The sequence below is a fragment of the Atta cephalotes genome (genome assembly GCF_000143395.1).
Source record: "Atta cephalotes unplaced genomic scaffold scaffold00068, whole genome shotgun sequence".
NCBI lineage: Eukaryota > Metazoa > Arthropoda > Insecta > Hymenoptera > Formicidae > Atta > Atta cephalotes.
The window spans coordinates 418384-436680 of record NW_012130132.1 but is presented as its reverse complement, the minus strand read 5'-3'; the positions used below and the strand labels follow the sequence as shown (position 1 = coordinate 436680).

At 32.3% G+C, this 18297-nt stretch overlaps 1 protein-coding gene across 1 annotated transcript in view; it reads left to right on the top strand.

Annotated features, from left to right (window-relative positions):
* Positions 1 to 16291, top strand: part of LOC105623959 (protein turtle-like) — a 247436-nt gene extending 231145 nt beyond the window's left edge. The window contains exons 11-15 of the mRNA XM_012205328.1: positions 4040 to 4202; positions 6427 to 6690; positions 12397 to 12636; positions 14539 to 14651; positions 16223 to 16291. Coding sequence (XP_012060718.1) covers positions 4040 to 4202; positions 6427 to 6690; positions 12397 to 12636; positions 14539 to 14651; positions 16223 to 16291 — 849 coding nt within the window. The remainder of the gene's footprint in view (positions 1 to 4039; positions 4203 to 6426; positions 6691 to 12396; positions 12637 to 14538; positions 14652 to 16222) is intronic.
* Positions 16292 to 18297: the final 2006 nt, after the last annotated feature.

Genomic DNA, 18297 nt, shown 5'->3' with positions numbered 1-18297 from the left:
ATATATATATATATATATATATATATATATATATATATATAAATAACGAAGCAGAATCTATAAACTATCGATGCACAACAAATTCAACTTACAACAGGGGAGTTTGTTTCTACTAAAAAATGATGTATTGATTTAAACACCTTCTAGTGACGATTATACAGCTGTGTGCTTTACAATGTAAAAATATTGTCCTTTTAACAAACATGTTTTCTGAATTGTATTAAAAATGCAAAATTTAAGCTAGAAAATTAAAAGATCTTTTCATTTTGAAATATTCAAATTCTTGCTTAGATTCATCATATTTTATAAATTAGAAAATAAGTGAAATAGAGAAATTCCTATGTGTTGCGTGCATAAACTTTTCATTCGTCAGTTTGGAACATCATTTTTTTGTAGAGAATAATAATTTTTAATTATCCATATCCATGAAAGTTTTAGATTTAATAATGCAGATTTAATAATGCAGCTCATCTATTTTTTATGTTTTCGCGTGTCGCGAAAGAGCTGTTTAAAGCTAAAGCAACGTGTTTAACGTATTTAACTATTTATGAATACGGACACGCAGACTCCCCAGGGCGCGACAATATCATCTGTTCGAGATACGTGTGTTTCGCCTGATTGCTATTTATTATCAATTGTTATATCATTCCGTATCGCATTATTAGTATGCGTACAAATGTTAATCCATAATTAGCGGGGACGTAACTATTATTGCATCCGAATAATTTAACAGTTTATAGCGCCATAATTAAAACCATCTTTTAATTAATTTTGCAATTAAGTAACATAATACCCGCAGAACAATATTATAAGCCTACCATAATAACTTATGTATCGCACAAAGATAATATTTATAATATCATTCTTTCCAGCTTTTCGAAATTTACTATTATTGAAACATACAGATTTCGCCAAAGTTCATCGCAACGATTTAAACGCGAAAGTTTCTGATAACTTGAGATCAACTCTTCTCCACAAAAAGCTTTCTACCGAAAGTCATATTTTTCTTAATCGTATTATTTTTTCTTAATCCGTATTATTAAGACCTTATGAGACACGGGATTGTGTGTGTGCGCGCGCGCGCGCGCGCGCGCGTGTGTGTGTGTATGTGTGATCCCAATGAATGGATTAAAATTGTAATCCCAACATATGCTTTTCTATTCGCGCCACGATTTGCACGAAGACCACAGAGTCCAGAGATTGTATAAAACGAAAAATGGTCGCAGGAATTAAGAAGAGAAGAAAAGAGTAAAAAAAAGGAAGGAGGAAGAATGTGACGTTGCACAGTGAGAGACGCTGAAATTCGCTCGCGTCGGTCGCGTGCTTTTTTGCGGGAATTTAATGAAAACCATAATTGAATATGTTCATTACGAGGTATAACGCCTGTCGCGCCGTCGACCGTCGTGCCGGTTCCTGGATCCTCACGCAGACCGAGAAAGTCCTGTCCGTTTTGTGGTCGGTGGTCGCGTCGCGTCGTCGGACGAGCAACCAGATCGATTTGGTCCATAGGATGCAGCATCGCCATTCGGGAACATCGCGGACTATACTTATTCCGCTTTGGCTCGAAGCCTGTGGTAATTGGACGCGTAATTTATTTTACGCGTCGGCTCGATGTGCTCCTTACGTAATTACCGGATGGCAGTTTTCTTGCTTATAGCATCCCGCGTCATGGTACTCGATTTCACGACGACTTTCACGTATGATACTGGTTGACAATTTCGATATATACGATATATATAAATATATATATATATATATATATATATATATATATATACTTATACGCAAACAAATATTAGTCGATATAGATAGAGAAAGATTGAGAGAGAATATCATTTTGGTTTATTAAAATAACTCATCGTTAGTAAATATTCATATGACGTAACTTTTAGTACAAATTTTTTTAGCCACAGAGCCCACAGAGTAATATCAAGTATACTATAGATAAAAATTTCTCGAATATATAGAACATAATTTACAAAAAAAAACTTAAAAAAAGAGAGAGAAAGAAGATTGCGGTTGTGAAACAGGAAAGGGAATATGGAATACGAGCTAGTATATAGTAAAATTTTATATGCGCGCGCGCATACACACAAAACGTTCATACATTTTGTTATCAAATTTTTAGTTCAATTATATGGAAACCACATTCAAGGTATCCAAATTGAAGTTACAAAATTGATACCAATATGCTTCTCAAAATTACGTAAAAAGTATACATCTGTAAAACTGTTTGCTACATGTAAAATTGAAATGTAACTTTTACGACAATGCAGATCAAACACTAATGATCAGTAGCTATATTATAACGTTTAAGTAAATTGTGAAGAAGTTTAATATTTGTCCCCAAAGTACAATGCAAACTATATAAAATATCATGATTTTATAATTCTCCATAATTGCATCCTGCATTTTATTAATTACATTCGTTTCTTTAAACAATTCTTTTACGATACATGGGACGTAAAAAAAATCAATTTGCATTATTTAAATTTCGGATAATAATTAAAAATTATTATTTTCTGCAAAAAAATGACCGAATTTCAAACCGATGAATGAAAAGTTTAATATGCACAGAACGCATGGAAATTTCTCTATTTTCAAACTTATAAAAATGTGACGAATATAATAAGAAATTTTAATGTTCCAGAATGAAAAGATTCTTTAATTCCCTACATATAAATTTTACATTTTCATATTTAATATGAAAATGTTTAATTTTGATGGAAATAATCTATCAATATTATTGAAAATGTACGAAATGTATTGAAAATGTAATTTTTCTTCGATTGTTTTTTTCTTCATATATTCAGAATTATAAACTTCACGGATAATTTTGTTTTGTTTAGTTTATGATTGAATGAATCTGGTTTTATTTAAACAGATAATTACTGATTACTCAATAGAAGTGGAAATTACATTGAAATTATTTTCTGTATTTTTCATGAATTTTTTATTGATATCAAAGAAACAATAATTTACGAACATTTCTCATTAAATGCGAACAGCAACGTAATTTTCAGTATTCAAACATTCGAAAAGACTGATAATGCGAGATGATAAACACAAGTACCATTATTTCTCAATATATCTTCCCTTGTAAGCCAGTCTCCAACAGATCGTAAACAAGGAGCACACGGAAGCCAAGGTATCGCATTGTAACGTATAATCTCTGCGTTAAGACAACCGCGAAGGAGCAGAATGATAAGGTTGACCTCAATTCATCGCGAATGCTCTCGACCACAACAGTTATAAATTTATTATAAACACGAGACGTTCCAGAATCGTCGTTCTTTTTACCTTTTATTATTAGAGTGGAAAAATTTCGAACAAACCAAAAAATTGGGAAACATAAATAACAGTAAGATTCCGAAGCATTTTAAATATGAACAGAACATAAAATTTTGATTTAATGAACAGCCTAAGGCTGTTCATAGCGTTAAACAATTGCCAAAATATATACGAAGCCTTAATATTTTTCCAGGCAACGACTTTTAATAAAGTCACGTAATTTAGTCACGAGTGCTCTTAATTGAGTTAGTTGTATGATATATTCCGTGATTTTTTAAATAAGAAATACTAAAGGTCTAACTAAGAAAACGCCATGCAATATAAATAATAAATAAGCCGTTAATCAACTAAGCTTTAAACTAAATAGATAAAATTATATTTTTTCAAGAGAATATTATTTTATCCAGAATTTAATTTAGATTATAATAATAGAAGGAATTACAATGTTAAAAATTAAATATAATCGCACGAAATATTATAATGAAATTTCCACCGAAAAATAATTGGCTAGGAATTTGTCAAAAAAATCTGCGGTTGAATGTAATGAGTCAGAATACTGTAAAAGCTTATATTAAATTTTCTTTAAATTCGACGTAATTTTGTATTAAAGGGAAATGAAAGATAATTATGAATTATCGTCTTCCTCCCTCGAGAATGGAACGGCAGCGTCGAGTTATACGCGATATGAGCACGGATAATAAAGCAGATGACGAAAAACAAACGGTTTAACTAGCGCTTTAATCCGCAGCCGCCGTCTGTGAGCAACGACAGTGCTATTAGCCCCTTTCGTACTATTTTCTTCCGTTCTGCACTTTCCGGAAGATTAGCAATAGCAAAAGTAATTGTGCGATACGCGACGAAAACAAATGCAGCGAAACCATGCAATAATGGCAGCAACATACGCGTCGACAGTGCGCACCATGATTCTTCGTGTTGCAGCACTCGCAATAGTCTGACGTCTATCGAATACGATGCTTTTCAAGAAGAATTCGCAAGAGAAAAATCTGTTATTTTACTTTCAGTTCTATTTTCAAGAAAATGGAAAATATAGTCTTTTTTATCAAATGAAAATGGCTTTCATATACTCACTTTTCTTTTATTAGCACTGTAAATTTTATTAGAAAAGTATAACTGAAAATATGTAGCATACTGAATTTACTTACGTAAATATACTTTCACAGTTATCAATAACTAAGTAAATTGAAACCATCTAACACATATGAATATTGTGTATTAATATTCTTGTAAAAAGATTGCGGAGTGTGCGTGTATGTATATAAACCTTTCTGATAAAGCAATTTATGGAAGATTTTGTAACAGTGTTTAAAGTTACTGAATTTTGATTCTAGCCTAAACATCCTAAAATTCAAATTTTAAAATATAATTTGATTATCGTGAAACTCGATTTGAATAGGTTCTTGTCATAGCATCGCTAAATTTAATGTAGCCTGAAATGTTGAATTTCAAAAAAATAGTAACACTAGATTTCAATAAAGGAGCTAATATCATAGAGTTCACAATCAGAATTTGAAAGTCAAGTTGGAAATTAGTGTTAATTAACTGATGAGTTTGCGTTAATGAGCTTTAAATAAAACGAAATTGGAAATTTGATGTTACTTCGTAATTAAAACTTCTCTAAAATCGGATTTTGTGCGCGCGCGCGCGCGCGCGCGCGCGCGTGTGTGTGTGTGTGTGTGTGTGTGTGTGTGTGTGTGTGTAATAAGATTATTTTTTTTTAATTTTGTGCGCATATTAGATTTATTTTAATTTTTTGTATTTTTAACTTCATAATCGAATAAAGGATTGTTAAATTATTCGATAGATTAAGTTTCATAAAAATTGAGCGAATAGTTTACAAAATAAAAGAGGATGACCCCAAATGGGGTCATCGGTTCGTAAAGATTAATACATTATTTTAACGTATGATTAAAGTGAGTTTTTTTTTTGTAGGAAGGAATTTTTTATAAAATTAGATTTTTTAATAAAGATATTTTTGCAATTAAAATTGATCGATTGTTGATAAATAATTCTAACATCCCCAAGAAAAAAATTGTAAAAGCTTACTTAAAAGATACATTAATAGATCGATAGAATCTTTTGTCCGTTTATATATAAAGATGATTTCGAAATTGGTTAATGCACTGACCTAGTCGATAATATACATAATTTTATTGTATCGAAAACGAATCAATGGACATTGCGGCGTAATTTTCAGCGAAAAATAAAATTTGCGCAACAATTTGTCTCACTTTTTTCATGTATCACTAAAATTTCGATAAAATCATTTAACTCGATACTTTTGTAATAAGAAAGGAAAAAAACACTACATAGCCAATATATTAAAACCTGAATGAAGGTTTGCAGCGAAACTTTATAAAAATATATATACAATAAAATAATGAAATGAAAAAAAAATGAAATAAATATGTTCAACAAAAGAATTAATTGCATTAAATAATATTTAAGTTACAATATAACAATTTCAAATTTCTGCATAAGAATGACACGTTTTTACTAAATTATTATAGTTGGTTTTACAAATAATCTCATCAAATAATATATTTTTATTAATTTTTGTAGAACATGCGGAATAACATCGGCAATATTTTTCCAAGAATTAATTGGTTGTCGCTTTGATTTTTTTAGAAATATGATATATGTTACTGATACAAGTTAAAAAAAATCGAAAAAATTATAGAATATTGTTTTGTGTCACAAAATATAAATCGTTGCATTTTATTACGAAAAATAAATTTTTGTCAATATTTTTCTGTTTACTAAGCTTATAAAAGTATATCAGATTTTTAAAAAAATTTTTAATTTTAAATATTAATAACAAGAAATTTTAAGAAATAATTGATAAAAGCTAAATAATTTCATTTCGATTTTCTTATTACTTGCATTTTATTGAAAAAATCGTCTTTTCATTCCTCTCTTTGATGCGCACTTGTCCAAAGCAGATATCTATAAAAAATACATGGTAAAATGCAAGGACGAATGGCAAGATGAGAAAGATTCTGTTTGAAAAATGGACACGTATTTCCTTTGAAGACAATCTTGCGATCTCCCTGGCTAATCGGGGATGGCGTTTGGTCTTTTGCTCTTGCGATCTTTAAAGCTGCATTTTCTTCGCAGGCAGACCTTACCCGTTGCAGAACTGCACGACCTACAACATAAATGGTTCCTGGGTGAGGATATCCTGCGTCGAGGGATACGATGGCGGTCTGCCGCAGAAATTCGTTGCCATCGTTGGCAAACGGCGTTTGGAATCATCTCTCCCATTCTGGGAGTTTCAGATGCTCAAGCCGGCGAAAGTCGCCCTTTACGCGGTAAACGCGAAGGGATCGAGCGAGCCATATGCCATAGAGGTTGTCTTGAAAGGAGTAGCCAAATTCACCGGTAAGTTTTCGCCAAGTGCAATCAGGACGATCGCCGAATGATGAGATAACTTTCCTCAAAGTGTTTCACCGCAAAGGGACGTGATTTTAGTTTTGCGATTGACGATCCAATTCGAAAATAGATAGACACTTAAAATAAGATCTGACATTCCTAATATCAGCAAACTTAAATTTATTTTTGTTTTAATTTGTTTTAGCGCTTACTAATATGTTTGCTTAGCACTTACATTTTTGTGTTTTCACTTGATTTGCAGCTCTTCTTAATATATATTTAATTAATTTATTATTTAAACCATTTACATCATGTATTTTTCAGAGCTAATTTTAAGTTACATACTTCTTGGATTTTAACTTACAAATTGAAAAAATCGATCTATTGTATTAATTTCAAACAAATATAAATTGAATACTAAATCCGTAAATATGAATTAAGGAAATTTCTAAGTGAATACCGATTAAGATTAAAAATACATGTTCCATTAAATCATTTTCTTTGCATTTCTTTTCTTGACAAAGCGTTAGTTTAAGATGTCAATTTTCTTCTATACGTATGATTTTATATAGTACGTACGGCTGATAAAAAGCCTCATAAATTATACATAAATTATACATAGTTAAAAAAACAACTCTAGAGAAAATTCGAGAAACTCTCCTTAATCCTTTCAATCAGGATGCAAATAATCCTGAGTTCATAGAATCGGTATCCTCAAACCCGCCACTGATGGAGCCAAAGCTTTTTTCGTCGTTTCATTGCGCACTCTTTATTCTGTTTTCGAACCCCGGCGAGCTGACATTCGCGTCAAATCGTAGCTTATCGATCGGCTAGCTGGCCGTTCGAATGTTATTCGAACTTGGGCAAAAATACGATGGTGGTAAAAATAGCGCATATTGCACGGGGAATCCGCACTCCTGCGCTGTATAAACTTCCGCATTGTTAAAAAAAGATGCTCGATAAAAAAGTGTGTACTGTAGAAATTACAATGATGAAGAGTTCCGCTTTGTTTAACTACAAAAGATTCTGGACGAACGTGGTTTAATAAAAATTCTCACAAATTCTGAATGTCCGCGGTAGTCCATTTTCTCCTAACGAAAGAAGAAAGTGCAAAAAAATGCAATTGTTGTAAAATTAATTAACACAAATTTACTATACATTCACACGTTTTTAAATATATACAGTGAAAAACATTTGTATTTATGTTAATACCGATCCACTCAAGTCCTTATTAAAATTTTACGTTGAATTTTTTAATGCCGAGTGTTAATTTAATATGATGAGATTATGTCATTTAAATATTTTATGTTAAATTGATATATTTAACATTTCTTGTGCGAAAATAATATTATTTACGAGTGAACAAATTACAAAAATAATATATTTTAAAACAAATTCTAAGACAAATAAAATATGTTAATTTAACATACTAGGTATAAATATTAATTTTATTAAAAGAATATGCTGACACAATTTGCTTACAAATTGTGTCAATGTTACATTTTTGTGTAATTTCTTTTACATAATATTTATGTTACTGTCTAACATATTCACCTTGTGTTAAATTAACACAAAAATATGAATAGACTATCTAGGACATGAAATGTGCTAAATTTAGCACAAATTTCCCAACTATGTGCATATTAATAAATAAATACGTGCAATCAATAAATAAATCGCATAAAAATAAAATAAATCAAAGTAAAAAGTTCATATATATATATATATGTATTAAATGTTCATGTATGTATTAAAAATTTAATTAGACGCATCGATAAAAAATTACAGTACAATATATTTTCATGTATGTTAAAGAACATGTCGTATTGCGCCAAGCTATTCGTACAAACGGTAATGCGAACTGGTAATTAATTTATGTTCGACTCGCTTATATCTTGTTCCTGTTCGCGTATTTGGAGAACAAGCGCAAGTTTTGCCCTTCAATTTAGACGACCGTGACGTTATCTCGACCGGAAACGCTGGCGGCGACATGCAAATGATCCCTGTTGAACAGTTCGCCGCGCGCGCTAGGTCAACCCTGGACTAGCTCGTTGCCGGTTTCGCTGAAACACGCGCGGTCGACCCTCGCGTAAAATTTATGAGCGTCAAAATTTATGAGCCATTATTATGCATTCTGCTCTCCGCCACGTCCGCATCGCGTTCGTTCTCCTCTATTTTCTCAACACCCATTGGAGGCACGATTTGCGCTAATCAAAAACTATCGTTGCTTTCGTTAATCCTTGAAACGTTCGACCGCAGAGATATGATAAGGATAAGCCCGCAAATACAATTATATTGTATACCATCCCTTTTGATATGTAAAATGAATTGGAATCGTCATGGATTTCCTCGTGAAAATTTGAACGGCACCGATCGTTGGCCGCAGCGTTAATTTTCAATATTAAATATCGACTATCAATTAAAATATGTATTAGTTTTATTGATATAAACTCTATTTGAAATTAACTGATAAATAAGATTTAAAAAAGAACTTTTAAGAGATAAACTTTGACTAATTAGAAGCTACACTCAAATAATATTTAAATTAAGGAAATAATTATCGTTCGAAATATATTCTGTACGAGTAGATCGATGCATGATGTATTTTTATAAAATGCCTCAGTTTTTTAAATAATATCGTTAAATATCAAGGCGATTAATAAATACGAATTAGAGCTTTATTGATAGAAATTCCATTTGAAATTAACTGAATAAAAGTTAAAAAAGAATTTTTAAGAAACAAACTTTTGCTAATTAATAATAATAATAATAATAATCTTTATTGATCGAAACGCGCAAATTAAAAATTGCAGTCAAATAACATTCAAATTAAAGAAGTTATATAGTATAAGCGATTAAATTCCGAGCAAGTATCCGTATACTTATCAGGAATTTTAGTTTCAATTATATTTCAACAATATATAAACAGAAGAGAAGATGTTTCATTTAAGCACTTGCTTTGTTACTTTCTATTGTCGAGAGGATCATCGAAATCAATGGGAAGTATCGCAAAATCGAGATGCATACCGCAGTGTCTCGTTTTAACGCAAAGCAAAGGGTAGTCCTTCGTTACAGTTAAGAGAAAGGAGGAGCGTTCCGTCGTCAATACGACGTCCTTTAACATGTCTCTTCGATGCTTCGTTTGTATTCAATTACACCTCGCAACCAATGGCGGAGAATAGAAGCGCTTTGTGCTTTGTTAATTAGCATTTAACTGAAACTTGATTGTTAATTGGAAACAAATTAGCTGGCCGGTTGTTTGCACCATCGTACCGATGCAACTTTGGTGGATGCCAAGGTGATCGAATTACAGTTGTTCCTACGGCACTCGCAATTTATATCGAATACTCCAGATAAGTATTCCTCTGATCGACTTACAGTCAAAGTTTTATTAAAGAAAGAGTTGAGCTTTTACATTGTAAGAAATGACTTGTAAATTAAGCGTTTTAGCTAATGTTAAAGACAACGTATAACTTTTTATCAAATTCTTTGAGACAGAAACATAATTTGAGATTTAATTAATCAACGTCTGACGATGGAAATTTAAAGATTGCAAGAAAAAATTTTGATTAAAAAATTTATGACTTTGAAGATTATCCCATGTAATCTTCCGACTATGAGCGTGTGATATCTACAATCTTCGGTTAATTTCAAGTAAACTTTATAACAGAATCTTAATATAAGATTGTAGCTGCCGCGAAGTGCGCTAAATTAGGACACTTATAAACTTTCGAAGTTGCGGCAAGAATTCCTGAAATTTTCTCGTTTTTATCACGTAAGAGGTTTAGATAAAATCTTACAGAAGTGCAACATCTCCGTAATTACAGAAAGTTCATCTGCCTTCATACGATCTTCATATGATCCAATTATCTCGAGTATCCCTTTACTATTAAATATCAAAGGTGTAATGGCAATCTAATCTCTTAAATTTAAATAACATTTTGTTGTTTTTAACTTTCATATGTATCAAAATATGAATCAATCCATTTCTGTAATTAGTTTTAAAGTAAATAACATTCGTATTAACATATACACTTAATAAATAATAAACTAAATTTGAGTTTAATTAAATTAATGACATATTGAGTAAAAGTAGTGACGACCTAAAGAAATGATTAAAAATAACTCAAATACGATTTGACATTATAAATTTAACATTGTGACATTCGACTCTTTTTAAAATCTATAATCGAATAGATACTCTCTAATTAGATTTTTGTCAGACGAGTAAGCTTCAGTAAAGGCGATTCGGCCAAAAGAGAGAAACGGTAACTTCAGGGTGCCCGATGTACACACACGATGTACTTACACTTATCCACGACGCGATTTAAGCCGAATGATTAACGATGGCGCGGAAACGACTGCGGGTGTCGGGCGCGTCCTTCCCGTAGAGCCGGAGCTATTCCTAATCCGGCTGCTGCAGTTCTCTACCACCCGCCGTTCCTCTCGCCTCCACCGCGTGGAACGAGCGACTCACAAATCAGCCGCAGCGTTAGACCACCGTAATGCAACCTGCCATGAAGTTCGAAACGATCGACTACGGATGCCTTAATTGGAAACAGATTACGTTCATGCCGACGCGTGGGAGTATGCAGAGAGGGATGTTGGACAGGTAAATTGGAACGCCCGGCCGTGTCTGATCCATGGCTGACCGCAGCGAATGCGCGAAATCTTAAGCGGGTTTGCTGATGTAACGATTTGTCATGGAATACAATAGGAAAATATTTCCTCCGTCAAATAGATGAATACAGATGGATTGAAAAGAAGAATGTATTTATTCGTAGTATTCAGAAGATAGATTTGATAAGAATATTGTCGAAAAATAATTATTTTAAGTAATATAGACATTAGTTATTTATTTAGAATAGGATTAAAAATAGATTTCTTTTACTTGAAATAGAAATGATTTATCAGAGTAATGAATTATATAATATTAATAAGATAAAATTTGTAATATTCTGCATTTTCAAAATTAATAGTCAATTAATAGTAACATAATTTTACGAAATAAGCAATTTTGTTAAAATATTTAAAAATTTAGATACAGATCTGAAAATAATTTTGTTGGATTATAATTGTATAAAAAACACTTATAATGAGTATAAATAATGCAAAAAATTTTTATATTCTAGCAATCAACTTGAGCGTCCTACATAATTATATTTTAATCAAATTATTTTCAGATTTATATTTATTATAACTAAATTTTTAGATACGTTAGCAAAATCGTTCTTTTTGCATATATTTCTCTTTTAAGGAATTTTAGAATTATTAGAGGAATTCAATTGATTAGAAATTAACATTTATCGATTGAAATAAGAAAAATTGCGATCGATTTTCATGCAAAGTTGATAACTCATATCTTCATGTTGTTTGTAATTATTAAATCTTCTTGAATATACAACTGCAGAATTAATTAAAAAAGAGCCATACAGAATTTTATAAATTACATTATAATTCTGACAATAGGATACTACTTTCTTGAAGGTAAACAATAAACAGTGGAGCAGCAATAATAATAACGTTCGTAAATAACGAATAAGCAGGGAGTACATGCATTTTCTCTTATAATAGCAATATACCAGAAAAGTACGCTACCGGGGTGATTGTATAAAACACATTTAAATTTATATACAACTTTTATATATAGGAAATTGCCAGGAAAAGGTTGTCATACGTTATTTATAGAGGAACTAGTAGCGATTTCATTTGTAGGTGAATCGACATCCTCGACCGACATGTCACCGATCTTGATTGGACTTGGTGGCACGGCGACCGGTCTGGGGTTAATCGTGACCGGTGTGCTAATGGCACTCTGGAGGAGACACGCAGCCACCCCGGCGAAACCAAAACCGCCGCAGCAGCCCAGCATCGCGACTTTCGCGGGGAAGGGCGACGAGGAGGACGGCAATCCGGATCTCATACCCACGACGGCCTTGACCAACCATCTCACTGGTAAGTTTATTTAATAGTATATCTGCTAATTTGACAAATCCCATAAAATATAGATAGATTAAAGATAATTAACGAGCATTTCGAAAATGAATTTTATAAATTTATTAAATTATTAAATCATTAATTCAAAGAGAATTTGGATTTCTTTTTATTCTTCTTTGATTTCAGACGTGTTAAAGTATTGCATTATTTACAGAACGAAAAGCCACAAAGTTTTGTGTTTATCAAGTCATTAATAATGTATATTTACAAAAGAAAATAAATTTTGGAATGTCAGTTCTATCTACTTTAAATATTAACACTCAAAATGGTCATCTTTAGTTTTAAGGTGCTTTAGGGATCACATCAATGATGGCTGGCTTATCTTTCTACGAATAAATTTATCCAAACAACCAATAAAACAGTCTTTACTTTACCACCCGAAAATCTTTCAGTGCAAGTCTTTTTGATATTTAATAAGATATAACTAATTCTAGAATTTGTTTTTTTCTTTAATATACGTTACTACGTACGTAACAAGCTGACATTCTGATGACGCTGTCATTTTGATGACGAATAACATCAGTTTGTTGTCGCAGAGATGATGTGATAAACAATACTTTACGATCAAACCTTTTTGTCGCTCTATAATCTGGACGTAAGAAATAAGATAAAAAATTGATTTAAGATTATTAAAAATATTTATAACATTCTGGGATATAAATTCCCATCAACTTTTTTAAATTGTCTATTTTTTACTATTAATAAAACGTTCTCGAAACGTCGCGAGAAAATTTATTACATATATTAGACGGCGAAAGATCAAATCGCTTAAATTGGACAGAGCTTTACATTTAGCTCTTACAAGCGCGCCCCTTTAAGAAAGAAGCAGAGGCATATCATTCGGAGCATAACCAGCCATCTCATTCGGTGAATTTCTACTTAGACTGATGGAACTGGCACATTTGTACGAAGATTTTAGGAATATCGGGTTTTGCCTTAGACGGGATAGCATGCGTTAACGGTACTTTCAAGAAAATTGCATACAGATACAATATGCGAACGATTCTAATGCACACCGTATCGACAGATGCATATACGTGGGGTAGGAAATGCATGCATATATATGCATAAATGCAGGGAACACATAAAATGGTAATCTATGCGATAAAAAAACGCAGAAAATTCCGAAAAAGGTAGCAACGGTGTTTTTCGTTTCTAAATCAGTCTCATTTCCTTCGCGGAAATTTAAACCTGAGACGTTTTGTTACAATTTAAATAATATTGAATAAGACTCAAATATACTTTAAGACTGAGTAACTATACTTAATCCGTAAAATGAATTCGCGAGATATCTTGGAAAATGAATTTCCGTTATACCTATTCGAGCAACTCTTCTCAAGTCTACCTTATGGAATTTAAAATTCAATAATTATAATATATACACACACTTCCCTAATAATACTTCGTTGAAATTAAAACTCGATAATTATATTCAATGTTTTATAAAATTTAAAAGTAGTTGAGTAAAAAAGTAATTTAATAATAGCCGCAGCATCGAACGAAATATTCGCTTATCAGGAAACATAGATTTGAAAGATTAAAATGTGTTTTGTCACTTTTTTTCAAATTAATTATTGCTGATAAACTCAGTTCTCTGGCGGTTTCTCGCTTCTTCCCGCAACATGCACAGCAGTGTGCTGTATCTAAAGTATTCTCAATTCTCCTTCGCGAGTAGCGAACTTTCGGCTTCAGCAAACAAAACAGTAAGAAACGATCGAGAGAATGCCGTCCACGGAGAAAGGCGCGAGCGCCGTTAAAGTTGCTACCGAGAGAAGTTCAAAATACTTTGCGAAATCCGTGGGCTTATTTCAAACCGATTATACGATTGACGCTAAGTCCGCGTCCTGGGACTTCTTCCAGACAGAAAGCTTCCTCGTTACGGGTCCCTGCCACGAAGACCACGTCAGCTGGAAGGACGCGAGATGTCCCACGACGTCCTAGAAGATTCTGATTATCCGAGAGCATCGCCGAACGTGAGTAATCCGATTTCATCTGAAGCATTGGTTCCCAAACTGCGGACCGCTTCGTCGAAATTGACCTCTTGAGAAAAATGCAAAAGCACGACTCTGAGTATTAAATAAAAATTTTTTGAAACAAGAAATTAACGTTATAAGTTTATTATACAGATGTAGATTAACTAGAATTATTTTTAGCTAGAATTATTAACTAGAATTATTAAGTAGAATTTTTTTTATTATTAAATTTATTTATCGATTAATTTTTTTCAGTAGAAAAATAAAAGAAAATTATGTATTTAATTATTTAAGTTCTAAACATATAGTCAAATTTTGTAGTATATAAGAAAATCAAAGTTTTATTAAAGTAAAAAATTTTGTACTTTTGTATATATCGGTTCTATATATCTACTACATTTTCTTGTGAGATGGAACAAGATGTTTAAAATATCTAGATCTTTAAAATATTCAAGGAGAAGGCAGAATTTGGGAACCTCTGATCTTAGAGTGATCTACGATGAACGCGTATACTTGCATGGCTCCCCGATAGCCTCTAACATAGAAAACCACTTTCGAATTCGATCTGGTCTGCTTTACGATTCCGCTTATCGCCGTTTTCTTGCGGGCCAGATTTAGCGAACGAGAACATTTCTGTTGCGTCTGACATTTATTCTGGATAACGGATGAACGTAATAATCGCGTCGAAATACATATATACGTGGAAGCATATCTTGAAAGTTCACGCTTGTCGATGTTTTTCTTGCGACCTATTATAATATTATAAGTCGCGAAGCATGCTTTTGTCTTAAATTTTATCCTACAATAATTTCATACATAATCTCTATATTACGGGAAAATATGAATTTTGTATAGAAATTTTGTGTAATTTACCTTCGAGGAATCTAAATTGCTTTCAGTTTATTTATTTTGAAGCGTATTTTTCAATTTTGACTTTCCATTATCGCATTGAAAATTCGTAAAATCTATGGCTGGTGATATATACATATTACAAAAATCTAATATTATAAAAATAATATAAGAGAGAGAAAGATAGAAAGAGAAGGAGGGGAACATCTGTTTTAAAAATTCTGTGCTAGCTCAGGCGAATAAGAGAAATTTCTTGCGAACGGATCGAATTCAATTCCTGGTCGTAGCTTCTACATTTTTCTAAGTATATCTCTGCCAAGACAGGTCTTTCAACTTTAAATCCCCTAGACAAATATCTTCCAAATTCGATTTAACCTAGCAATGATATTGTATCAAGCGGTAATGGTATCATGGTATATGATACTGTCACCGCTTGATACGAAAGCTCCGTCGTCTTTTCTCAGTGTAATTTCAAATGGAACTTTTACAATAGCTATTTCATCAACAACAAACAGCAAAACAATTAACAAATGAATAACTTCGCTAGAAAGTGTTGTAAAACAATCACGAAAATGCAAATTTTATACCACTTTTTTGATACTTTTCGCTCAGCGAGAATCTTACTTTTGTGATAATTTTATTTTCTACGTCAATCAAGTTCCACCCTCGAAGTCATTTACTCTTTTGGATTCCTCACTGTATTTTCGTCTCGATCTATTCAGACATTCTACAGTCTCCAAAGGCCGCACTCGGAGTCGATCAGCAGGAGCATTCAGGAGAGCTGCATTTAAGGGTCAAACGCCGGTTGGGACATTAGAGAAGTGGGCGGACAACAGTCTAGACGGATGGACGAAAAGATCCAGACGTCTGCTGCATCGTCTAACTTCTGGGTCGTCGACCATCGTTCAACGGGGTATAGGAGGCCCCTGGACCATGGCTGATGTTGCAGGCTGGGAGCAGGGAGATGAGAAAAGGAGAAGTCACACGCTTGTGCCACGTTTTGCACGCGTTCAAGCGTACCAAAGTCATTTATATAGCCACTTGATTCACACTACGCCTTTGTAAATATTGTATATAAATAAAACACTTTTTCGTGTTACAACCCTTTCTATCTCGTGTCTCATTCTCGACAACAAATCATTGCCATCTTCACCAGGTATGAAATTCTTTTTTTTTTTTTTTTTTTTCCAGAAAAAACGTAATCAACCTTTCACTAAGCAATTAGATAAAATACAGAGTAAACGAAAAATTATCTCATTGTCACGAGCATAAATGCGTGATTAGAACTTGTATAAAAAAATTATGTAACATATATAAGCAAATATAATTTATATATTCTTAATTTTAGTCGAAGTTCCGAAAATGTGTTTCATATATTTTTAGCTCATAGTGCTATCCAGTGACACTCCTGTGGCACTCTGTACTGCAATCTAATTTTCTTAAATTCTATATTAAATTATCTCGCTGTCATGAGCACAAATAAGTGATTAAAACTTGTATAAAAAAATTATGCAACATATATATGTTCATATAATTCATATATTCCTAATTTTAATCAAATTTACGTGAAATTCCGAAAGCGCATGTTTGATATATTTTTATCTCGCAGTGCGATTCGACAATCTAGTTTTCCTGCATTCTGTGCTGAAATATAAGTTGTAATTTTTAAAAAATTTGCCACTGCATTTTTCAAAGAGGTATTAATTGAAAAACGAATTGCGTCGGGAATTCGACGTTTATTTCATACAAGCGTGCGAACTGATCCATTTATTTGAAGGTCTTCTGTCTGCTGGATTTTATGGAGCAATCCGCATTTTCTTCCTGCGAACAGCGATGACATGGCGCGTGTTACCCTGTGAGGAAAAGCGCGAGAGTATGAGAGAGTGGCATCACGAAGTAAATCGCATAAAGCGAAGTAACTGCACTGCAGAAACTAGCAGCATCTTTTCACGGCCTCCTTTTACACCTGATTTTAATGCTACGAAACAGGACTCTCTTTGAGCGTGTCCTAAAAATTTTTCAGTTTTATTTTTTGTCCTAGTACCTTGATGGTTCATTTCACTATTAAATGCATAGAATAGCTACTGTAATTGAGCTATTCATGATATAACGTTAACGTGAAACATTATATTAAAGTTTTCCGCTCTTAAATCGGTCTTCCGGTCTTAAAACTTTACAATTATAATTAAAAATTTTTCTTTAGGAACTTTAAAAAGTGAGGTAAAATTAAAAGTAAAAATTAAAATAAAATATATCCCGTAATTACAAGAAATTAACAAAATTGATCTCAATTTCAAATAATTAAAAAGATTAACACAAAAAATTAAAGTCCCCAGAAAATTTGAATTAGCAAAATTAAATCTTTCAAATAATTTTCTAAAAATTTGAATAAAAAGATCTTGGATTTTATTCAACAGGCCTGAATTGAATTAACAAAATTTAATTTCAATCCCAAATAATTAAAAATTTTATTTCTTACCTTCATTTTATCTTAATGTTAAATTTTCTGACAACAATTTTCTTACAACAATTTTGTTAGAATGTTTTAAATAATGAAAATATTAGTAGCGACATATTGTGTTAATAATATCGGGAACATCTGGATAGATCTTTTGCATCTGACAAATGACAGTAATAAGTTACGGCACGTAAATTTTGTTCTCTTCGCCGGAGTATAGCTGTGACGTATTTCAAGCTGAACACGTAATTGGCTATTGAAGATGCAAAGTGCACCGTCTGCCATTCGTGCACTACTCCCTATGCCCTACTATTGTCGATTTGCGTTTTATGCGCCCTT